The sequence below is a fragment of the Vanacampus margaritifer genome, chromosome 2 (genome assembly GCF_051991255.1).
Source record: "Vanacampus margaritifer isolate UIUO_Vmar chromosome 2, RoL_Vmar_1.0, whole genome shotgun sequence".
Taxonomy (NCBI): Eukaryota; Metazoa; Chordata; class Actinopteri; order Syngnathiformes; family Syngnathidae; genus Vanacampus; species Vanacampus margaritifer.
The window spans coordinates 8,676,088-8,701,068 of record NC_135433.1 but is presented as its reverse complement, the minus strand read 5'-3'; the positions used below and the strand labels follow the sequence as shown (position 1 = coordinate 8,701,068).

Genomic DNA, 24,981 nt, shown 5'->3' with positions numbered 1-24,981 from the left:
TTAACTCTTGGGCCCTCAGTACTTGGTTATTTATTTGGCTTCAAATGGCTCTTTTGACAGGAAAGGTTGCTGACCCCTGATCTCGACACTCTTAAAACTAATGGGGCAAAAATAAACCCGTTTTTCAATCAATCAAAAATTGGACCGACCCGCTAGTTGGATTTTTCACCAACTTTCTGTGTTCTTTCAATTTTCTTGCACAAAACCACCCCCAAATTTGAGTTGTTTTGATACAGTGTATATTAAGGTCTTCCTGCAATGAACTCCAAATATTGTTCATGTTATTTAGTATTCAGCTTGTAGCATTTTATATAGCAAGGTCAAAAGACAACACTCCTGATTTTATTGATGCAATCACCTTAATTCATAATTGAATGGCTCAAATCAAAAGTGTTGAAAATCTTCATGTCAAATTGTATTACATCTGCACCTCCATTTTTTCGTTGCAGTCATGGGATTGAGGCCGTTGAAACATTCCATGGGTGGCCTCAAGTGAGCTTTTATTAACTAATATCTCTTTCAGGCATTACACACAATAGAATTTCACGCACATTGCATTTGGCGGTGTAGGGGGAGGGGGTGTGTTTTTGGGGGGGATGGGCTGTTTAGTGGGGGTGGACGTTGCCCTGTGCCGCCTCACATGATGCGCATGCCAGACACCGTCACTGCACAGGACGTATCCAAACTCACTGAGGTTAAAGGGTCAATTATTTTTTTTATTTTTTTTTTTGCTAGATCGATAATTGCCAATTAATTTTTCCAAATAAGCTTAGCACGTGTTAATGCTTTTTATGTAATCTTATGTAGTGTTACGACGGCGTATTAGAGCCACGTATAAATATATATATTTTTTTTAGAGGGCGGGGGCAATATTCTGAGAAAAAAACTCGTAAATTTGCCACTTTATAAACTCGCAAATTTACAAGTTTTTTTTACAAGAATTGCCTGAAATTTTTAAAAAAGAAAATAGGGAAGTATATATTATAAAAAAAAATGTGGGTTATGTTCGACGCGCCTCACTAGTCTAAACACGGTATTCTGATTCATATTGCATTTGTGGAATAGGAATTAAGCGGCAAAATCCACCTGTTTTCTGAGTTTGGTCATGTGACATGAGCAAGCTGAGCCGTGATTGGTCGTTACCGGAGCCCTTAGGCACTGTGATGTCATTTTCAGTTGAGAGCAAGTAGCAAAATGGCCGCCCTCCTGACACGGATTAAAGTGGGTGGATTTTTTCTGACCATCGTAAATAAAGAATTTTGAAGCAAATTTGGTCTTGGGAGCCGTAGCAGTTTTCAAAGCGAAGTTTTAGAGCATTTTGACTGATCTTTCAAGAGCCGCCGAAAATTGTGTTCAGTGAGAAAACAAGCACAAATCAACCAAAAGAATACGACGGCTTATTAGGGCTGCGTATAAATATATTTTTTTAGAGAGCGGGGGCAATATTCCAGAGAAAAATACTCGCAAATTTGCCACTTTATAAACTCGCAAATTTACAAAAAAAATTCTCGCAAATTTGCCACTTTATAAAGTCGCAGATTCGCGAGCAAAAAACTCAGAAACTTACGACAAATACACGTAGCGTAGCTATAGTCGAATTATGTGAGGATTCGTTGGTGGTTAATGGGACACGGTTTACAAAATGAAAAGGCAGGATGGAGACGGATTCATTCTTAAATTAAATTTCGCGTCAGTCGCCGAAGCTAGAGCGACAACACTTCCTGATCTTCTGTCAGATGACTAACACTAACCAATCAGAAGCTAGCATACTTTAGGTAAATGCAAGTGAATGACGGAGAGCAACAAATTTGACACATCAACTTTGATACCAAATACCAAAATGTATGAACGCGTAAATAATAATTCTGGACACATAAATGTACAAGTAAAATACATTTTAACAACTTAACTTAAATGCTTGATCGTCGCTTTGTCGCTGGCCACACACAACGGTTCAAAAAGCGAATGCTTAACATGATATGGTTAATCTATGCTAAAGCATTTACTATCTCCTTATTTGGAAACCCGACCAAAAAGTATTGGCACAAATAGTCGAGTAGCACGCTACGTGTATTTCTCATAAGTTTAAAAAAATAAAAAATAAAATGCGGCTTTATATAGTAGCAGATTTGCGAGAAAGAAACTCGTAAATTTGCCACTTTATAAAGTGGCAAATTTGCGTTTTTTTTTCCTCTGGGAATATTGCCCCCGCCCTCTAAAAAATTTTTTTTTCTGTTTCTCTCCAGAAAAATAAATAAATAAAAATAAATAAAAATAAAAAATATATATATTTATACGTGGCCCTAATATGCCGTCGTATAGTGTGAAGATCTTGTGATTCCGCAAAAAGTCCTTTCAACAGAAAATGCCATCCAGCGGGTCGAGAATAACTTGCCAGCAAAAGGCCCAACGTTGAGCAGTTTGTGTATTTTGGCTGACGTTGTTTTAGCTCTGTTGACCTTTTTGCCGACTGCAGTCACCCTCGCTCAAGTCCCGTGCTTTACTTACTACAAAACATGCATTGTGGTTGTTGTATGTTCATATATTTGTTTGACCGAAGGGCCTATTGTGCCGTCCAATCAGAGCATAGGATTGCATGGGAGGAGAGTTCAATATTAACGAGGACTGAAACAACTTTCAAAAAAAAAAAAAAGCTCCACACAGATGCAATATTGAAGTATTGATTGACCGGCGCACTGTTATGATTGCTGGCTTGGAGGCGTGAGGTTGCTCACACGAACAGGGACTATTGGAACCTGCTGATTTTTTTATTTATTTTTGATATTTTTACAGTACGGCTCAACTTTTCTCCCGCAATGCCCGTCAAAGTCTCTGCCCCCTCTCTCGGTCCCCGTCCCTCTCATTGGGACTTCCTCTCTCGATTGGTCTGCCCCCACACCCCCCCCCCCCCCAACCCCTTCCTCGCCCACTGCAGCTTCTCTCTCTGTCTCTCACTCTCGGGGGAGATCGCGTTGTTTGTTGTTACAAACCCAAGTTCGATCCCACCACTCTCAAGAGAGAACAGACGAGGGAGAGCAGACGTCTGTTTCTGACCGAGACTAAGCGGGACGGACGGTCCACTACGGGGAGCATCTGATGGGAGCATAAATGCTCTTTCCAGCTTTTTTTGTTTTTTTAATTCTACACAACCTGTTGGTGAAAGGAAACTCTTTGATCGAATGATCACGTCTGTAGACGGGACTTTTCATGAAGGAAATCTATTTGGAGTCAAACAGACCTCAAATCAGACGAGAAATCGGCTGAACGGAAGAATTAGTTAAGTCAGTCTTTTTCCTTGGTTTCACACTCATTTTGGTTTGGCGCCTGAACTTTTTCCCGGGATGAGACGCTAAAGCTCTGCGATGCGAGGTCTCGACCGGCCGGCACTTTTTGCCTTTTTAGGCATGTACTGAAACATGTCTGCCGCCTCCCTTTCCGTGAAAACCAGTGGACTCGAACCTAATGCCGGACTCAGGAGTTGGATCCTCAATTGAATTTCCACCTTGATGCGCTCTGATCCGCTGATTCTGCAAACGGAGATGGAAGCAAAGCGCTCGCAGCAACCCTAGGAAATACCAAGAGGGGCTCGGGTTCACGTAGCACTCAGCTCAAATCCTGACGGAGTTTACCGGCGCTTTTTTTTTTTTGCTCTTTTGTCTCCTTCAATCCGTGGCAAAGTCCAAGTCGATTGCTTTTAGGCTTCCTTCCAGCATGGTACGCGTTCTCACGCCACAGACTCGTTTTCACCCGCACGTTTGACGATTCCTGTTCCAACTCGCTGTTTTTCAACGTTGCAACAAAAATGATGAACAAAGACTCTCGCTTCCAACGGAAGACGCACGGCAACTTTTCAACCCGCAGGCACTCGTGCATCGGGTATGTAATCGATTCTCGGTTGGCGTTTTTTTGCGATGACCGAGACTGCGACGCCGGTGCGGCGTTATTTATGTTATTTTCACTGTTAGCCACCTTGAGGTTCCGCCAAAACTATTGCGCACCTTCTCTAATGCCGTGTGTGCCAACGATTGGTTGGTACTGTGGGGAAAGTTGTTGGTAGCTGCTGTGATGGCGCCGAAGGCCCGGGGGAAGCAATGCGGATCGATGTCTCTGTCCGCTGATGTCCCTCCTTGGGGTTTATGGACAAGAGCCAATCTTGATGTCTGTTAGGCACGACATGATGAGCATAATGTGGTCAAGGACAGTTTGGGTCTCAGTAGAGGACTAACTAAATGCTACACCAGTTCAGTCTTCAATCTCGGGACGATTGTAGATTCAAAGCATCAAATGACTCATTCGGTGCCAATGACGGCTTTAGACGTCATTGGCACTGAATGAGTTTAAACAGCCAGAATATCTACAAATGTCAACTGGTGTGAGTCTATGAAATGTACGAAATAGAAGAAGGTTTTTACTTTCTCTCAGCATCAGACATAGTCTATGTCTAAAACAGGGGTGTCAAACATACGACCCGTTGGCTGGATTAGGCCCGCAACGGGGTATAATCTTTTTTATAATCTAATTTTTTTTTTTAATCGCATCAACTAATCAGCCAGCCACAATCAAAACCTATAAATTCGTAATTTTACAAGCAGTCCTCAGCCGAGCAATACAAATTGTACACGGAATCGTCCTGGATGTCATTATTTTACACACAATTTAAAAGTTACGGTTTGTTTGTTTATGTTTTTAAAAACCATAGACTGACATAAACGTGTCAAATATGACACTCATTCAATTACTGGTAACACAAACGCATATGACAAGGATTAATGTCCTTATAACTTCATTAACTGCGCCACCCAATGCATTGTGGGAAAAATATATATGCAAAACAGGCAGATTTAACATGTAGATCAACGTGTTATTTTTGGGAACAATATGATTATAGTTGAGCTTCGTAATTTAAGGCTGGCCCACAAATTGCGAAAAGCTGTGTATAATTGACGACAATTGTTAAGTTATATACTAGGAGTGTGCCAAAAACTCGATTCTCATAAGAATCGCGATTTTCATTTGGTACGATTCAGAATCGATTTTAAATGTCCTAAAATCAATTTTATTTAAATTATTTTACTCTTGCCTTTGTCTGTGTGTGCCTTTATTTGGAGCGCTGTTCATGTTGTACCCGATTTGGCCACTGAGGGGCAGTGTGGTTCCACGCGGTCTGATACGCTGTTAAGTTGTAGCCACATTAGAGAGTAGAAGTAAAAAATCACGATCAATTTATTCCAATAAAAGTTGTTTTTTTGCAGCGGAGCCATTCTTTTGAGTGATAAAAGTGCCGCGATTAGCGCGCTAATTAGCATCAGCGTGTCAGACTGGAGTAGATCATTACAAAATCCTTCTCAATCAAATCCTTTTGAATCAAAAATCGTCCTTAATCCGATTCGGAATCGAATCGCAGGCCCAAAAATCGAACCGTGAGACATTCAAAGATTCCCACCCCTCTTATATACCATTATTTTACGGATCCGGCCCACTTGGTCGTTCGTATATTCCCCCTCCATGCGGCCCCTGACATGATCTGAGTTTGACACCCCTGGCCCATGAGCTGTTTGCAGACTGCTTCCTTGCAAGTGTTCTTGCAAAGCTTTCTGCACTCTGGGCATGAGGCATGTGCTCCATCCAGAGTGTCATCAAATCTCCTCCAGCCTGTTGGAATCATATGAGAAGATCAAAGCATGAGATTGCAAGCCACAGTGAAGTGAGCAGAACAAACCTTTTATCCTCTTAGGTAAGAACAGTAAGACAACTTCCTGGTTAGAACAAAAATATCTTTCACTGGAACTGTAAGGCATCACACAGTATGTATTTATAACGTGAGAGAAATAATCTGATCCAAGAGAATTTTTATGGGAACACTTTTACACATGTTATGTTTTTTTAGTGGTTTTGGTAATAGGGAGAAGAATATCACGGTCACAGTTGCCGAGGAAATGTGGTTGACTCGTGAAATGCGTGAGTAAAATAAGTGATGAGACGTTCGCGGAAGCGCTTTTCGTCTCTCAGAGGAGCCGCAATCGTAAACTCATTTTGTGTCAAAATTGAATGAAGTGATGAAGGAAGCGCAATTAAAATCCCAGCGACGGTCTGGTGGCGGGCCGAGATAACGACGGCTTTCCGGACTTTTTGCGCGCTGCGTGTGAATACCGGAAGTCCATTGAGGTGCCCACCTCTGAGATTTTGACGAAATCCTCCTTACAGAAACTCTGAAAATCCTTCAGCGTTCTTGGCTGATGCTTGGAAAGTTTCGGCTTCAGCTGCCGTCACAGCTTTTCTGTTGTCTTGAGATCTGCCTTAGATCTCTTCTGCGTTCTTGCCCAGGAAAACGGAGGTTTTTCTCCAAAGCTTTTGATGATTGCTGTCAGAAGTTGAACCCTTTTCCAGTCGTACCCGTGTTGTCAGGAAGCAAATGTCCAAGTTTTATTTTTTATTGATTTTTTTCTTCTTACACATACACGAACGTTAACAGGTGTCCCTAAATTAGTTGTGAAAAGGGTTTATGTGCATGACAAAGAAGTGTGTTGTTGTGCTCCATCTCACAACAGAGACGGCTGTCGTCGCAAACGTACCAAGAGTACCAGGACACCATTCATTCGCACGCGTGCTCTCTTTCACACACTCTGTCCGTCCGTCCGTCCGTCTTAACCCTCTCTCCTCCTTTCTTTTTTCTTTCTTTCCTTCTTTCTCCCTTTCCCCCTTTCTCTCATTCTCTCTTTCTCTTAATTTTTCTTTCTTTCTCTTGGTCTTCCCTTCTCTTTCACCTCTCTCCTACACTCTTTCTTTCTTTTTTTATTCCTTCCTTCCTTCCTTTTTGCTCTTTCTCTCTTTCTTGCTTTCTTTCTTTTTTATTCCTTCCTTCCTTCTCACTCTTTCTCTCTCCCTTCCTTCCTTTTTTTAAATTCCTTCCTTCCTTCTTTCTCGCTCTTTCTTTCTTTCTTTCTTTGTTTTTTATTCCTTCCTTCCTTCCTATTCGCTCTTTCTTTCTTTCTTTTTCATTCCTTCCTTCCTTCCTTTTTACTCTTTCTCTCTTTCTTTTTATTCCTTCCTTCCTTCTCGCTCTTTCTCTCTCCCTTCCTTCCTTTTTTTAATTCCTTCCTTCCTTCTTTCTCGCTCTTTCTTTCTTTCTTTTTTATTCCTTCCTTCCTTCCTTCTCGCTTTCTTTTTTATTCCTTCCTTCCTTTTTGCTCTTTCTTGCTTTCTTTCTTTTTTATTCCTTCCTTCCTTCTCACTCTTTCTCTCTCCCTTCCTTCCTTTTTTTAATTCCTTCCTTCTGTCTTTCTCGCTTTCTATCTTTCTTTGTTTTTTATTCCTTCCTTCCTTCCTTCTCACTCTTTCTTGCTTTCTTTCATTTTTAATTCCTTCCTTCCTTTTTGCTCTTTCTTGCTTTCTTTCTTTTTTTATTCCTTCCTTCCTTCTCGCTCTTTCTCTCTCCCTTCCTTCCTTTTTTTAATTCCTTCCTTCCTTCTTTCTCGCTCTTTCTTTCTTTGTTTTTTATTCCTTCCTTCCTTCCTTCTCGCTCTTTCTTTCTTTTTTATTCCTTCCTTCCTTCCTTTTTGCTCTTTCTTGCTTTCTTTCTTTTTTATTCCTTCCTTCCTTCTCGCTCTTTCTCTCTCCCTTCCTTCTTTTTTTTAAATTCCTTCCCTCCTTCTTTCTCGCTCTTTCTTTCTTTCTTTGTTTTTTATTCCTTCCTTCCTTCCTTCTCGCTCTTTCTCTTTCTTTCTTTTTTTATTCCTTCCTTCCTTCCTTCTCGCTCTTTTTCTTCTTCTTTTTCTTTCCTTCGCTTGGTCTTCCCCCTTCTCTTTCACCTCTCTCCTATACCCTTTCTCTGTTTGCTTGTTTCTTTCTTTTTTCTTTTTCTCATTTTCTCTTTCTTTTTTCTTTTTTTCCTCTCTTCCTTCCTTCTCACTCTTTCTTTCTGTCTTTCTTTGTTTTTTTATTCCTTCCTTCCTTCTCACTCTTTCTTGCTTTCTTTTTTTATTCCTTCCTTCCTTCCTTTTTGCTCTTTCTCTCTTTCTTTCATTTTTATTCCTTCCTTCCTTCTCGCTCTTTCTCTCTCCCTTCCTTCCTTTTTTTAATTCCTTCCTTCCTTCTTTCTCGCTCTTTCTTTCTTTGTTTTTTTATTCCTTCCTTCCTTCCTTCTCACTCTTTCTTGCTTTCTTTCTTTTTTTATTCCTTCCTTTTTGCTCTTTCTCACTTTCTTTTTTATTCCTTCCTTTTTGCTCTTTCTCTCTCCCTTCCTTCCTTTTTTTAATTCCTTCCTTCCTTCTCACTCTTTCTTTCTGTCTCTTTCTTTCTTTCTCACCCTTCTATTTCCCGATGTGAATGAAGAGGTGCTGTGTTTTAGTGATGTTCTGCTGTGAAAGCATTTCATTTTTTTGTCTATTTATTGAATTGTTCTTTGCCGACCTGTGTGTTTAGGAAAATAATGTAAATAAGAGCGGAAAATAAATGTATTTTTTCAAAATCAAAATCTATTTCCCCTTTCTTTCTTTCTTTCTTTCTGTTTCTCTCTCTCTCTCTCTCTCTCTCTCTCTCACACACGCTCTTGCACTCTCTCCCCCTCTGCTCTCTTTCTTTCTTTCTTTTTTTCTGTGTGTGTCTCTCTCTTTCTCTCTCACTCTCTCTGCAAAAAAGTTGACTGACTGCAAAAGTGAGATAATTTAGACAAAGAGGTCAAACGCACAGACGACGGGGTGGAGAAATGGCGATAGAGAGATGTGGATGTGATAGATAATGGATGTCGTAACGTAAAATTGGGGGCGGTAGTTGCTTTGGTGGCTGTTGTCGAGGGGTTAAATGGGAAGAAAAATTAATTTGTCAAGGGTCAGAAATGAGTTAAGATTAACATCATTTTGAGCAAAACAAACACGTCAAGTGAGGCCACGCAAGTAGAGGGCAATAGTGTCAATGTCAGAAGTCTGTTCACGCTACACCCCCTTACCCAAACGCACACGCATATTTGTCAATATGGCCTGTGTGGCTACTCTGTGCGTCACTGCTGTACTCTATAGTTTCAGCATGACTGATTTCCCCAATCGCCCGGAGAGCTTCATCGATCCCCGGGGGGGGGAAGGGGGCGGCAGCAGCCCGTGACAGCTCCAACATAGCCCAAATTCACCAGCGACACCTCTCCTGCGGGCGGGACAGCTTGTTCAGACAACAGCTGCTACCTTTGTAATATTCTATAAGGGCGGCGGAAAACAGGCCTTTCTACAACAAAGGTGTGTTTCAGAAAGGAACATTTTTATTTATCTGGGCACGCTGGGCTCTGATGCAACAGTGTCAGATGACTGTTGGTTGTAGCCACTAGAGGGGGGAGCTGACTATGTTATGCCTTGGGCTGGTACACGGCAACAATGGCCTCTCTTACATGGAGCACCCCCCCCCCCCCCCTTCTAGCTTTAATACTCTTTCTTAAATAGAACAGGTTCTAAATGTATATTATGCTAAACAAAAACGGTCGTTTTACTTTCAGTTTATTTGCTTGACACCGGTAAGAGAAATGAAAAGTCATTTGTGCACTTTGCAAAGCCAAATTCAAATATTATCACCTTCATGGGGAACATGGAGGAGAAATGTTTTCAAGGGTCAATCAAACCTATTAGAACTTTCCGTGAATCTCCCTGATTTGTTGGAATTTAGATGTCTCTGGGGTTGGTGAAGGACTCTGGTTGGTGGCCTGGTGGGGGGTGTCTGGTCGGTGCTGGATTTCACTTTCCTTTCTTTGGTCCTTCCTCGGGTCTCCTGACAGCCTCACGACTCTGGCTGGAAGTGTTCGGTTTAGGTGAACGGTATGGGATTTTTTAATAGGTTTTAGGTGAACTAATGAATACACGCACGCACGTACACATACAAAAAAAAGAAGAAAAAAAAAAGAGCAATGATGATGACATGTCAAATCGATAAAATTACCGAATGAACAATACTGAGTTCTCCAGGAAAAAAAAAAAAAATAACTTTCTGTGAATCTAAATATGTATACTTTCTATTTGATGATTTGACATTATTTCCGAGATTTTACTCAAGTTAATATCTACTACAAGCGCCGTAAAAAATAGATGTGCAACAATGGGATTATCATGATATTATCGAAAACTGCGATTAATTAATTGAGAAATTGTAATCACTAAACACTAATTAAATAATAGTATTTATTTTGTAAGTAATACTTTATATAGTATATTCTGAATATTGCAATCCAGCTAATAATAATAAAAAAATAATTGCCATCCACAGTCAGGTATGCTTTAGGTCAAATACTTCGTTTTCTATATTATAGATTCTAAAATTCAAGTTTTTGCCACTCCACCCATTCATATTATGCGCGGGCATATGAATGTGGCAATGCTGTACAGTCGGTCTCAAAATATGAATATGAAACATGAGATGGTTTAGGAGTGCCATCTAAATGATGGCAATACTTGATGACATCATATGGCATTTTTTTGAGATCAATAGACCAAGTCCAATTAATTAAAGTTAATGCACGCAACACTTCACAGCGATGACATGGACTGGGCAAAAATGTCCAATATGTATATATTTAATTTGACAAGATATGTCATGCCTTTTTTTTTGGGAGGGGGGCGGGGGGGGGGGTCAGATTCCATTGATATTTGCACTTTTAATGTTGATACACACTCCCTCATAGAATGAAGAATCACCAAGTCAGACGAGGCCAAAATCTCACCGTCAAATAAACAGATGGCAAGCTCATGAATCTTGAGATGACACGCCGATAGCCTTTTACTACAGTCAGCGCATGACGTTTCACGTAGCAGAGACAAATATAACCCTCGGCCCGATGCTGACACCTGCTGTGGTTGCTTTGTTTACACATCACGACGTGCAGTATGATCAGCATTTGTGCAACGGAGCTTTAATTGTCTAAATCAGGGCTTGCAACTTGCAGCCTTGGAGCTACATGTGGCTCTTTAGTCCCTTTCCTGTGAAGCTCTTAAAATAAATAAATAAATAAAATAAAGTAGAAATGAGTTGGGGGGGGGGGGGATAATTTTAAGTTTTTTAATTATTATTATTATTTTTTTTAGATAATATATTCAAATGAATTAGCAATTTTCAAAAACATTATTAATTAAATATTCAAAAAATGCCAGTCCAAATGTTTAAGTTCTCAGAAAAAAAAGAGAGATAAAAGGTCAATAAATACGTTTTTGAAATTACCTAAAAATATCCCAAAAGGAAAAGCAGAAATTACCATAAAATGTCCGTGAAATTGCCAAATGACAGAATTAAGTACGAAAGGCAGAAAATAAAAAAATGTCCAAAAAGTACCCATAAAACGTCCAAAAAACGTAAGAAAGGCAGAAAACCACCAGAAAAATATCTTTTGAACTGCCCAAAAAGTCCGATCTAATTAAAATAATAAAAATAGCCGTAAAATGTCCAAAAAAGGAAGAGAGGCCAAAAATTTGACAGAATGTCAGAAAAGTCAAAAAATGCATGAAAAACAAAGTCTGGAAAAAATTATCCCAAATTAGAAAGCAAAAGGTAGAAGAAAATAAAGCTCAAAGCGCTGGATGCTGCATATTTACGTATTCGGGTGCAGCTCTAATTAGCATGAGACTAACTAACACTAACATACTGCTTCGGTCACCACAATATTCAAATGTTTTTGCGGCTCCAGACAGATTTTTTGCTGTTTATTTGGCCTAAAATGGCTCTTTTGACAGGAAAGCTTGCTTAAATTAATTTTGTAGAAATGCTTGTTTTGGGGAGTCTCGTAAGTCAGCTTGGCTTCCTTACAGCTGTCACGAGATTCAATATTACTTTGTGTGCCATTTTGATGCCTCAGCAGTTTTGCATTGTTTCCACTAGATGTCATTATTGCGTAACATTGTAGCAAGAAATAGTATTGCAGTTATATGTCACAAACGGCTGTTAATGTACACTGGATAAGAAAGTTGGGAAGTTTGTACCAACAATGCAATACATCTTGGCAAATGTGTTAATTTCCCATTTAAGTTCTGAGCTTGTTTATTTATTTTTTGATTTTGGTCAACTGAATCGCCACCTCGGTCACGGAATGAATTAAACTTAAGTCAAGGAAGCATCGCATTGTTTTTTTTCCTGTTTCAGATCATTTGTGCTTGGCGGAGGTCTTTGAATGCCAGTTTGAGCTTGTTCTCTTTCTATTTAGCATAATTGGTTTTGTGGGACAATATAGCGGGGAGGTCAGTAAACAAACATGATTTCGTCTGACAGTGCTTCTTACATGCTTGAAAAGAGCTCGTTATCCAGGAATGCCGGCCATGTTGCCTATGTGTAGCCAACATATGATGTCATGAGGCCCCTTTGTAATAATGGACGCCCTGGCTTTGGCGAACCAGGACTGGGGGGGTGGGGGGGGGCGACAAATGATGCGCCTTCAGTGGGCTACCTGGCCTCGTCACCTCAGCCTCCATTTCAAGTGTTTGACGGGATGATCCTGAGCAGAAGCCAAACATTTTGGCGTCTGTCTTGCTTCAAACGTCCGCTCTCGTCCACCCCGGTGACGTACGCACATGAAAAAGTGGGAAATCATCTGGTTTGCTGCTGGCCCGTATGTGTGCCAGCGATTGTCAAAGGCTAGTAAGGTTTGTTTTTGTTAAAAACATAAAAACACTTTTACTTTCATTTAAAACCATGTTTCACAAATTTTGAGACCGGGCACACATTTTACATTCGAAATGTAAAAATGCACAGCAGCACCAAACAAAATGTCATCAAACATATTTACAATGGGGCAACAAAATATTTTATATAATTATTTGACCAGTTTCCCATAGACTTCCTATTGGATTTTGGCCGAATACTTTTTTCCCCCACTGTACGTACAGCGGTGCCTTGAGATATAAGCTTAATTCATTGCTTAGCCACTCTAGTAACTTTTAAATAAAAAATACCTTTTACTAAATAATAATAACATAATTATATGGAATGTAAATAAACATCACGATTAATTAAAGGTGATTGCGTGGCTCCTTTTAGTGTGCGTTCCTGCCTGTGACTATTTTGCTCCACCATGTTCCAAATAATAATATAATAAAATAATAATATAATAATGAAACTTTTATTGTGCATCCCTGCCTGTGACTATGTTGCTCCACCATTTTCCAAATAATAATATAATAAAAAAAAATATATATAATGATAAAACTTTACCTGTACTGACTTCAAGTTGTTGAACATCAAAAGCTTCCGCTGGAAGCCTTCAACTTGAGGTTGGCACGGGTTACGCTTTATCACCCTCTGAAGCAGCTGCTGAATTATAGTCCAAATAATGAGAAAATTCCAATTTGATCTAAATGGTGAATGAAGTGCACTCATATAGCGCTTTATCTACACTTTATGTTGTCCAAAGTGCTTTACATGTGGCTCTTTAGTCCCTTTCCTGTCAATCTCTTAAAATAAATAAATTAATTAAATAAAGTAGAAATGAGTTGGTGAGGTTTAAGTAGAATTTTTTTTTTATATATATATATAAAATATTCAAATTAATTAGCAATTTAGATAAAAACATTAATAATTAAATATTCAAAAAAATGCCAGTCCAAATTTTTAAGTTCTCAGAAAAAAGTCCAAAGTGCTTTACTAAGCCTCATGTTCATTAATGCCGCTACGTCAACCTACAGAGTTTAATTTCCTTTTTTAGTTTAAAAACAGTTAGTGATCCCTAGCGCCATCTGGTGGTGAACTAGTATTTCATTCATTTAAAAAATCGACTATGTCAATAGTAGCAAAAAAATATGTAATGTTTTTATATATAATCGTAGATCTAGTCATCACTAATTATTTTTACATGGCTGTAGTCCCACCTTACTAGAGCCTGCCATATTTTGCCGCCATCTTCCTGTTACGGATGCCCAAAGGACAACTTTGCGAATGTGGTATTGCATCGAGTGTCGGACCAAATGGGTGGCCCGCGGCTAACCTTTTACATTTGGGGCCTGCAGGTGTTTGTCGCCGAGTGCCATGATTCAAGCTAACGTCGCTTACCACTTTTACTAGCTTCTCCCGCTAGCCGCTCTTGTTAGCCACTCCAGCCTATGGCTCCGACTAATGCTGCATTCGAGGATGGTGGGAAGTCGGACTTTTCTGAGTTCAAACCAGGAAGTGTGTACGGGAACGCCCTGTTGAATTCGGAAATTCCAAAAAAAAGTACCCCGACTTCACCGACGGACTACAAATGACGTCACTCTACAATGGCGACCCCTTTGGAAACACAGACTGTGAAATGGTAAAACACAATTTACTCGAGTATTAATCTAGATAGCTTTGTTCATTCATAAATATTCGACATAACTTCACGTAACGCAACGTACGTGACGGTATGCCGCTATCTCCTTGCATGAAAATATACAGTAAACTACTAAACTGTATGCAATGCTAATGAAACCAGATAACAACAATAAATGAAGTAAAATTGCAAGAAGGAAACATTTCTGGAGGTCAAAATTAGTTTTGAGGACCAAAATAAAAAACAATGTATCACTATCCGCCATTTTGGTTGTTAACTTTCGCCTTGAACGCTTTCAGGTCGGAACTGGGAAAAACCAACTCGGATATATCCGACTTCCGACCATCCTCGAATGCAGCATATTTGCCGCTAGCCGCTCTTGTTAGCTGTTCCAGCTAATTGTGGTTGGCTCGGTCTTTCGGCTTCGCTCGTCAGGCTTCAAACCAGCTGTCAAGTCGCCGTTGTTCGCCGAGATGCTCGTTTGCTCACGCAAAATAAAAATTGGTTGTAGGCTTGCAGAGTTTGGTCTCTCTGAGCCACCGTAGTGCGCGCGCTCCGAAATGCATGCGTTTCGGCTGCATTCTATGCTATTGCGACATCTAGTGGTCTTTTCTTTTTTTTCTTTTTTTTGAAAGTGTGGCTTTAACCTCGACGATTCCTCAAACTGTTTACTGGCCAACAGCAAAACCCAAAGTATTTGTTGCTTTTGGTAGTTTTAAATCCATCCTTGTTGTGCCTGTTGTAACCGCTAGCTAGCACTAAGCTAACCCCTGTTTGGGTTCCTCTCTCTGGGCAAGCGTCTTTTGTGCTAGGTTGGCATCAGCGAAGTAACGACAAATGTGTTGACACACTTTTTTTTTTTTCCTTCTCAAATGTTGTATTCCCTTACGGCAATTCGATTTTGTTGCCATGTGATTAAAGCAAGACTTTGGAAATATTTGAAAGAATGCTATGGTAGAGCAGATGGTATGATTTATTCTTTAAAGGGATACTTCACTCATTGCGCCATTTTCAGCAGTAAAAAGTTAATATTTTGTCCAAAATGAATTTGTTAACTTTATTATTTTTCTTGTGCAATTAATACCTTTAAAAACTTAATTTTTCCACTTTCTGTTGATTTGAAGATGACATCACCTGTGCTGAGGAAGTAGGTAACGACCAATCATGGCTCACCTGTTTTCTGGGTTTGGTCAGCAAACTGAGCCACGATTGGTCGTTACCTACTTCCTCAGCCCAGATGATGTCATCTTCAGTCGACAGCAAGTGGGGGAAAAAAAAGTTTTTAAAGGTATTAATTGTATACAAAAAAGAATGTAGTTCTCAAACTTTTTACTGCTGAAAATGGCTCAATGAGTCAAGTATCCCTTTAACTCATTGAGTGCCATTGACGGCTATAAACGTCAAAAATCCATTTGAATGGGCTGGCAGTCAATGAGTTAATATCTTCCTGCTTTCAATCTCTGAAATAGCAAATATTACTCTCGTGGCTCCCGATTCATTAAAACAGATGATTCTTTAAGCCTAATACTAATACAACTAATCTAAGTGTGGGAACGCCGCCTGTAGGTTCCCGGCTCCTCATCTTCCTGGTCTTATGTCCAAATATTTCCTGTTTAAGTTTTCAGCAGGAGCGCACAGAAGGTCGACCGGCTACAGTTTCATATTTACTTTACACATTTCTGGTCTTCAAAAATACATTGCCGCCGGCCGACAACATACTGTGTGTGTGCGTGCGTACGTTCCCTTTACCTAACATAGTCAAAGCATAATAGCGTGCGTCCAAGGGGAGATCCCCGTCCTGTGATTGTATCAGGATTCGGCGTGTGGGCGAGAGAAAAGCAAGGAGTTAAAATGGCTCAAACATTTGGGGGAGGCTGAACCCATGCTGGCGAAGATCCCGCCCCCCTTTCGTAGCTCTGACCTCAGTCTCAAACTCATTCCTCTTGCGTGTGATACGCACACTTGCTGGGTCACATGCCCCCACACACACATTTAGTCTTTGACGCATACGCACACTCGTGCACATTCTGCAGGAGCATTTGGACGAGCAGACAAAAAAACAAAAAAAAAACATGAGCAGAGGGCTGGTGTGAGTGAAGTTGGTGGAAGGAAGAGGAATTGTTTTTGTTTGCTGTGTGATTAAACGGTGCAATAGCCCAAAAGGGGAGCGGAGGAAGCACAGAGTGAAACAGAAGAAGAGCAGGAGCGGCAGGAGCGGCGCCACATTTAGACCTGAAGCAAAGATCCACATTGAGGACCCACTCCTGAGAATGAGATGACGTCCTTTCGTCCTTAGGACCAAAACAAGACAAGGAAGTCGAGGAATCCAGGTGCTCAGGAAGACAATCATTCCGATCTCCTCACCTCATCCGAAAAGGGGAGAACCCGATTCATTCGCGGGAATACACAAGGATGGATTGCATCACCCCTAGCAGTCCGCCACCGCTCGCCGACCACCGCTCCTAGAACCGGCGTCCACTCTCGCCGGGGGGGCATGACAACTCCCGGGAAGCCGCGGAGAGCCGGACGGTCCGACAGAACGAGACAGGCGAGGGAGCGGGTCGCGTTTTCCGGGCACGACAGCCGACCCCAGCTGAGGAGAAGCCAGCTGTCCGGAAGACGGGATCATGAGCGTGCCGAGCAACTGCGGCTTCTGTTTTTCCGTGGAGCGGACCGTCACGGTGCGCGGAGGGAGCAAATGGGGTTCGCCGTGTGCTGTCAACAGGCCCATTGACATCATACAGAAACGCAGGCGGTAATTAAGAACATTCTCATTTGTCTTAGTCTCAAATGTACGCGCATACACATTGTATATCGTCACTGTCCTGTGAAAAACACTTATGTCCATTTTTTTAAATTTTTTTTAAGGTTTTTGGGACGTCTTCATTCAGTTTAACTCATTCACTGCCATTGACGGCTATAGACGTCAAAAATTCATTTGAACTATTTCTATTAGTTTAACATTTTTTCCCACTTTTGTTAACAAGAGTATGAAAACATAGACCAAAAATGATTGTACATTTAGAACAGATATAAAATTTGTGATTAATCGTGAGTTAACTAGTGAAGTTATGCAAATCATTACGATTCAAAAATTTAATCACCTGACACCCCTAATTTTTAATAATGTTTTTTTTGTAAAGAAAAGTTTATAAAAAATTGTGATAAATCGTATGTTTAACGAGTGAAGTCATGCAATTAATTACAAAAAAAATAATCGTCTGATACCCCTAATTTAAAAAAATCTTTTTTTTAAATATTTTTTATTTATTTATTTATTTATTTTTAATAATCTTTTCTTTTTCCTTTTTTTTTTAAAAAAAGAGAAAAGATTATTAAAAATTAGGCGATTAATTTTTTAAAATCATAATTAATCGCATGACTTCTCTAGTTTACTCACGATTAATCACACATTTTATATCTGTTCTTAATGTACAATAAAAAAAATCTAGGTTTTCATACTGTTAACAAAAGTGGGGAAAATGTTAAAACTAATAGAAATAGTTCAAATGAATTTTTGACGTCTGTAGCCGTCAATGGCAGTGAATGAGTTAATCCCATAAATGTAACAATGTTTTAAAAAATGACAAAAATGGACATACTGTAAGTGTTTTTCACAGGGCAATGACGATAAATATATTCAGTGGGGCATTATAATGCCTTGGAACGTATTTGCAAATCCGTTTCAACGTTTTTGCACGCACGTCCAAACGTACTTGCAAATATATTTAAATGGATTTACATTTAAGCGTATTTGCAAGTTTCGAATGTACTTGTAGGCTTCATGCAAAAAAAAATAAAAATCTAGCCAGGGGCTATTGATTTAAGGCATGCTCATAATTCGTGGCATTATGGAAATCATGCATTGCAGACATCGTAATAAATCATAAAAATTATTAATAAATAATGTTTACAATTAAATTTTTATTATTATTTATTATAGTTATTTTAATATCTATTTCTTTATGATTATTATTTTATTTGGTTTAATGTAGGCCAAATGCTAAAAAAATTTCAACTTGCACTGCAGATGTAATAAATCATTAAAACTTAATCAATTGGTCAAATTGGTTAATTCGATTTTTTTGTATGCGACCCCCAAAGGAAAAAGTTTGGACACCCCTGATGCTAAAAAAAAAAAAGTGTATTTTTTTTTAAAGCTGGCGTTACGGGGAAAAAATGCTAGGTTTTTAGCAAATATGTACTTGCTAATAAATTTGAACGTATTTTCCAATCCAAAATATTTACTCCACATTGGCAGTTCGACACTTCCGTAATTTTTGTAGTCAGGCCAAAAATAACATTGTTGCTCTGGTGCCAAATAACAATTTTTGTTTCATTTGACAAAAGTAGTCCTTTGCCAGCATCCTGTTGCATCTGTAAGCAATTACGAGCCTTTAGGGGTGGGCATCAACTACTTGTGGATTTTTGCTATTTGTGGCCATTTTTAAAAAAAAATTGGTTTCCACAGTATTCTTACTATCTGCAATACCCTTGCATTTGGGAAAGGAGAGCCACAGTCACTAATATTGATCCCGGGCAACAGCGAAACACAGCTTGCGCAGGAGCTGCTGTGGGTCACAGCTCACACTCGCACACAGTCTCGCCCATGTCCCACACCACCCGACCAGGCCCCGCCTCTTAAATACACATGCATTTACACAGACACTACAAATGTATAGTGTTTTTACATTGTATGCTTGCAATTAGTTTTTCATCTTTAAATATGTTCATAAAAGTGTTTAAGAAGTGTGTTTAAATGTGTTTGAAGCATGCTTAGTCAGTAGTGAAATTATATTCTCTATTTTTTTTGCTCCCAAAAACGTATAAAAACGTTCTATTTTAAATGTTGCACTAGTCCCAAAAACGTTTTTTTATACCGCTTTGATGCAGCCTCTAAATTGAAAAGACAGCTTAAAGCAATGGTATTTATTACAAAAACGGCCAGCAGGTGGCAGCACAGTATAAGAGATCAACCAGGGCCATGTTGCAAAAAGGCTCTTTTACCCAGTGTTTTAAACAGATTTGTGAATAATGATGAAACTTTCTACTATATTCTAATGCTAATTGCTGCAAAACGGAAACAGATAGAAATAGAACAAAAATTCCAGATGAAATAAGAAACTCTAATCCTTCTTTTGGTAGGTTCCATGTTTTTTTTATAGCAATAGAACACAATATTGTGTGGGCCTTGCAAAAATCTGTCAAAATCCAGTAAAACAGCCGCGAGCGAAGGGGGTTGCTTCAGTGAAAATGGCTGGGAGTGAATGAGTTAAAAGAAAGTGTTCATTTGGGTCGGCTTTTTTTAATTTAATTTGATTTTTTGCAGTCCACTGAAAACATTGAGGCACCTTTATTCCAAAATGTGGGTTTTCAGACACCACCTGTAGTTTTTAATTTTGTGTGAGTGACCTAAGAGGACAATAAAATGGCACCACATCCACCAAGTAGGAGGAGCCAGACCATTGGGGGCTCTAGTAACAGTTCGAATGTTGTAAACATTAAAATCTAGTAAACATTAAGAACAACTGTGGTCAAGTTTTGCTCGCGCTGGGATATTTACAAAAACATTCCTCAGCTCTTACAGACCGTTTTTGTTTGCTATTTTTTCCATGAAGGAAGCAGTGAGCCAATTTTAGTGTTTTTAGTCATAAGATCCCAAATTTATCACAACGGGGCCAGAGAAGCGCCAACGTATGAGCTGTAATTATCTTTTATTACATCTTGCTGTGAACATTACTGTGTTCACCCTGTAAGTTACCAGGAGACCATCATGGAATTATATTTCAAATGTTACCTTTATTTTGTAGGTGGTTAAAGTACATGTAAAAAAAAAAAAAAAAAACACACACATCCCTTTTTTTTTTTTTTGTCATCACAGCGTGAAAGTCCAACACTTGTTTTGTGACTGTCTTTAACCAAGGAGACCGGACGCTGAGATAAAATCCTGTTTACATTGTGGTATTCTGTGCTGTCTCATGCAGCAGGCGTGTTTAGCACATAGAATACACACATGTAACATTTGGGAGGACAGAATATTGTACAAAGCGGTTGTCTCTTCTAACTTTACTCGTGAGTCAATATCACCACAAGCTAACTTTTAGACTTCCCCTTTTTGACAAAAAAAAAAAAAAGTTGAGAATTTCTAGTATTTCCAGCCTTTTTTGCATGCAAGCAGTGAAATATGCAAGCTTTGCTGACAGGGTTGACATTTTTTGGCTAATATTAGCATTAAAAGCACGTCATGGGCTTTTTCGCCTAGCAACATATTTCGGTTAGAAGGCTGACTGTGCACTGTTTGAAAGATGGATTTCACATTTCTAAAAAGATGATCATTTTACTGCTAGGTGGGAAAATCTTTATAATGAGATCTCAGAACTTTATTGTTTTGCTGAGTAATTTTGAGGACACCAATTGGCACTTTACAGTGATATTGACCCTCTTTTCATGGAGGTTTTGTGCAACTTTGAAGTCCATTTTTTTTCTAGTTTGTCAAATGTATGCAACCAAAGTCGTTCATGGTTCGAAGCGTGACTCACCTGTTCTTCCTGATGTGACGAATCAGCAACTTTTTCCAGATTGGCTCTCGCTTGCTCATGTCTTTGTGACCGCTCATTCACTGCCATTGACGGCTATAGACGTCAATTTTTAAAAATTTATATTTATATTTATATTAGTTTAACTTAATTTTAACTTCAATTAAATTTACTTTTTTTTTTAAAAGAAAAGAAAAGATTATTAAAAAAGGGAAAAAAAGAAATAAATTAAATTTACTTTTTTTTAAAAAGAAAAGAAAACATTATTAAAATTAGGGGCGTCAGGCAATTGCATTTTTTAATTGTAATTAATCGCATTACTTCAATAGTCAATGGCAGTGAATGAGTTAATAATCTTTTCTTTAAAAAAAGGGAAAAAAAAGAAATAAATTAAATTTACTTTTTTTTTTAAATAAAAGAAAAGATTATTAAAAAAGGAAAAAAAGAAAAGATAATTAAAAATAAAAAAAGAAATAAATTAAATTGACTTTTTTTTAAAAAAAGAAAAGAAAAGATTATTAAAAAAGGAAAAAAAGAAAAGATAATTAAAAATAAAAAAAGAAAGAAATTAAATTTACTTCTTTTTAAAAAGAAAAGAAAAGATTATTAAAATTAGGGGCGTCAGGCGAGAAAATTTTTCCGTAATTAATTGCATGTATTCACTAGTTAACTCACGATTAATCACACATTTTTTATCTGTTTTAAATGTACAATAAAAAAAATCTAGGGTTGCATACTCTTGTTAACAAAAGTGGGGAAAAAATTTAACTAATAGAAATAATTCAAATGAATTGTTGACGTCTATAGCCGTCAATGGCAGCGAATGAGTGAATAAAAATAAAACAGTTTAGGTCAAAAGCATAGTAGCATATGACCAAACCACAGCATTTGTGGAGAGAAAAATGTGACGTAGAGATTTACCATTGAATGATTTCCGCAAATTTGCTACATAACAAGTGCATATCAAATCAATTTAAGAAAATCGCTGCAATTGGTAACACACAATTGAATTAAGTTAATCCAAAGGGAATATATTAAATTTAATTAACTCATTCACTGCCTTTAATGGCTATAGATGTCAAAAAAATCATTTTAGCTATTTCTATTGGTTTAAAAAAAAATCCACTTTTGTTAACAGGAGTATGAAAACCTAGAAAAAATTATTGTACATTTAGAACAGATATAAAATTTGTGGTTAATTGTGAGTTAACTAGTGAAGTCATGCGATTAATTACGATTACAAATTTTAATCGCCCGACGCCCCTAATTTTTAATAATCTTTTCTTAAAAAAAAAAAGATTATTTAAAAATAAAATTGTCTAGGCTTTCTTACTCTTGTTAACAAAAGTGAAAACAAATGTTAAACTAATATAAATAGTTTAGTATATATTTATAAGCGTCAATGGCAGTGAATGAGTCAATTATGGGTTCATTCAATTTCAATTAAATTAGAATTAATTTAATCAAACTGAATATATTAGGTTTAATTAACTCATAATTAAACTCAATATATTCCACTTTGTATTAACTTAATTCAATCGGGTGTTACCAATTGAAGCGATTTTTTTTGTTTTTAAGATGGTAGTCTTAAATTGTTTCAACAATTCTCATTTTAGAATAAAATAAGTAGCTCTGACTTTCACTTTTACGGAGTGTAAATTTACTTACCCACCAAAATAACTCAATACGTTCACATTGTCTAAACAAACAGGAAAAGGAGGGGAAAAAAGGAAACAAAAGTGGGTACACCCCTAAGTGAAAATATCCCAATTTGGAAGAGGGTGATCATGCTCAGGGAAACGAGTTGGACAAAAAAAGATTTCACCCAAACAATCTCCTTGCTTCACACGACATCTCGTCTGGAGCTCGTTTTTTTTGAGTCACGGTCTTGACCTTTGCGAATGCATCCACTGATGAAAAAAATAATAAAAAATGAGCGGATGCTGGAGAGTAAAGGTCTCCGTCTCCATTATTCTCCTGAGGAATAGCGTGGAGGAGCGACACGTGAGATTAACGAACATGTCAGCTCCCATGTTTTATTTGCTCATTAGACATCCAAAAGTGATTGATGGCCAAACTGCGACATTTTAGGCGCTACATCATTGTCGCGGTTTCATCTTCACGATAGTACTTCATTCACCTTACGTATGCAAGTAGGACACCGTGCTCTGTGAGTGTCCGTCTCTCTCACAAATACAGTTTTAATAAATGTACATGTGATACAAGAGACTATACTCATTTTTGCATTATAAATATTTGAAGCTATTTTTAAGTATATTAGCGCACTAGTCAATTTGTCCACTTTGAAAATGCAACTCATTCACTGCCATTGACGGCCATAGACGTCAAAAATTCATTTGAACTATTTCTATTAGTTTAACATGTTTTGCTGAGTAATTTTGAGGACACCAATTGGCACTTTACAGTGATATAGACCCTCTTTTCATCCAGTTTTTGTGCAACTTTGAAGTCCATTTTTTTTCTAATTTGTCAAATTTATGCAACCAAAGTCGTTCATGGTTCGAAGCATGACTCACCTGTTCTTCCTGATGTGACGAATCAGCAACTTTTTCCAGATTGGCCCTCGCTTGCCCCTTTATGACCGCAGAAGTAATCTTGAAGTCTTTTTAAATCACACTTTGCATTGGTGTCAGAAATGACGACATTAAAACTCATTCACTGCCATTGACGGCTATAGACGTCAAAAATTCATTTGAACTATTTCTATAAGTTGAACTTTTTTTCCCACTTTTCTTAACAAGAGTATGAAAACCTAGGAAAAAAATGATTGAACATTTAGAACAGATATAAAATTTGTGATAAATCGTGAGTTAACTAGTGAAGTCATGCGATTAATTATGAAAAATTTTAATCGCCTGACGCCCCTAATTTTTAATAATCTTTTCTTTTAAAAAAATAAGAAAATAAAAAACGAAAAGATTATTAAAAATCATATCAACCACAGTGGTCTTGAAAATAGTATTTTAGACTAAAAACAATTAATGTTGACTTTTTCAAGCTGTAATAAATGGAACTATTTTCTTTAATACATAAGTATTTTTTTACGCTTGGATAACTTATCCGGAGTGTCAAGCAGGGAGGTAACAGGTCCCATTTTTATAGTTTTTGATATGACCCAGCCAGGGATTGAACCCACAACCTCCAAGTCCGAGGGTTGGCACACTACCGCTGGTACTGGAAGAAGAAAAAAAATTGCTTAGTGAAGCTAAGGAAACGAAACCACTACTGAAATTTGTAGTATACTTTAACTCATTCACTGCCTTTGACGGCTTTAGACGTCAAAAAATCATTTAAACTATTTCTAGTAGTTTAACATTTTTTCCACTTTTGTTAACAAGAGTATGAAAACCTAGAAACATTTTTTGGGTACATTTTAAACAGATATAAAATGTGTGATTAATTGTGAGTTAACTATTGAAGTCATGCGATTAATTACAATTAAAAAAAATTACCGCCTGACGCCATAAAAAAAAATTACAATTTAGAGGCGGTGATTAATTTTTTAATCGTAATTAATTGCATAGTTAACTCACGATTAATCACAAATTTTATATCTGTTCTAAATGTACAATAAAAACATTTCTAGGTTTTCATACTCGTGTTAACAAAAGTGGGAAAAAATGCTGAACGAATAGAAATAGATCAAATGAATATTTGACGTCTATAGCCGTCAATGGCAGTGAATGAGTTAAAATGGTTAACCGAATGGCGTACGCTGTAAAAACAAAGCCAGTATATTGCGGAAAATTACGAAATGAACCTAATCTACATAGACATGAACACAGTGACATTTTTATTGATACTATTAAAATGACTCTGGCGTTTAACGATATGCTATCCGACAATGCTAACCAATTTAGCTTCAAATGCTGTTGCAGTCTAATGTCTTCCATATTGGATCATTTGTTGACGGTGGACTCCCGTCCATAAGCATACGGTGTACAACTTCAACTTGAGGTCCTCTGAAATGAATTTTTCCGTCAACGCTATCTGACGTGAGCCAAATTGTGAAAACAAAGTAGCGGTGAAATGGCGCATCAAGACAGCCGGGAGCAGGATGGAAAAACCCGAGAGGGGTTTCTAACTGAACCACTGACAACAAACACAATTGGACAGAGCCGGTGTGATTTATGCGAGCCGAAATTGAATATGAAGCGCTTTGAAAAGATGGCAGATTTGGCA

The 24,981-nt window shown here is 38.1% G+C and overlaps 1 protein-coding gene across 6 annotated transcripts in view; it reads left to right on the top strand.

The window, feature by feature from the left end:
* The window catches only part of LOC144043052 (3',5'-cyclic-AMP phosphodiesterase 4C-like), a 77,473-nt gene that overhangs the window by 16,745 nt on the left and 35,747 nt on the right, over nucleotides 1–24,981 (top strand). Inside the window, exon 1 of one of the 6 annotated variants that reach the window (XM_077556273.1) lies at nucleotides 1,491–3,876. The exons of 4 other annotated variants lie outside the window; for them this stretch is intronic. In XM_077556273.1, the coding sequence (XP_077412399.1) occupies nucleotides 3,803–3,876 (74 nt within the window). In that variant the 5' untranslated portion in view covers nucleotides 1,491–3,802. Of the gene's footprint in view, nucleotides 1–1,490; nucleotides 3,877–15,615; nucleotides 16,998–24,981 lie in introns of those variants that run through there. One more of the 6 variants, XM_077556272.1, reaches the window with a different exon arrangement.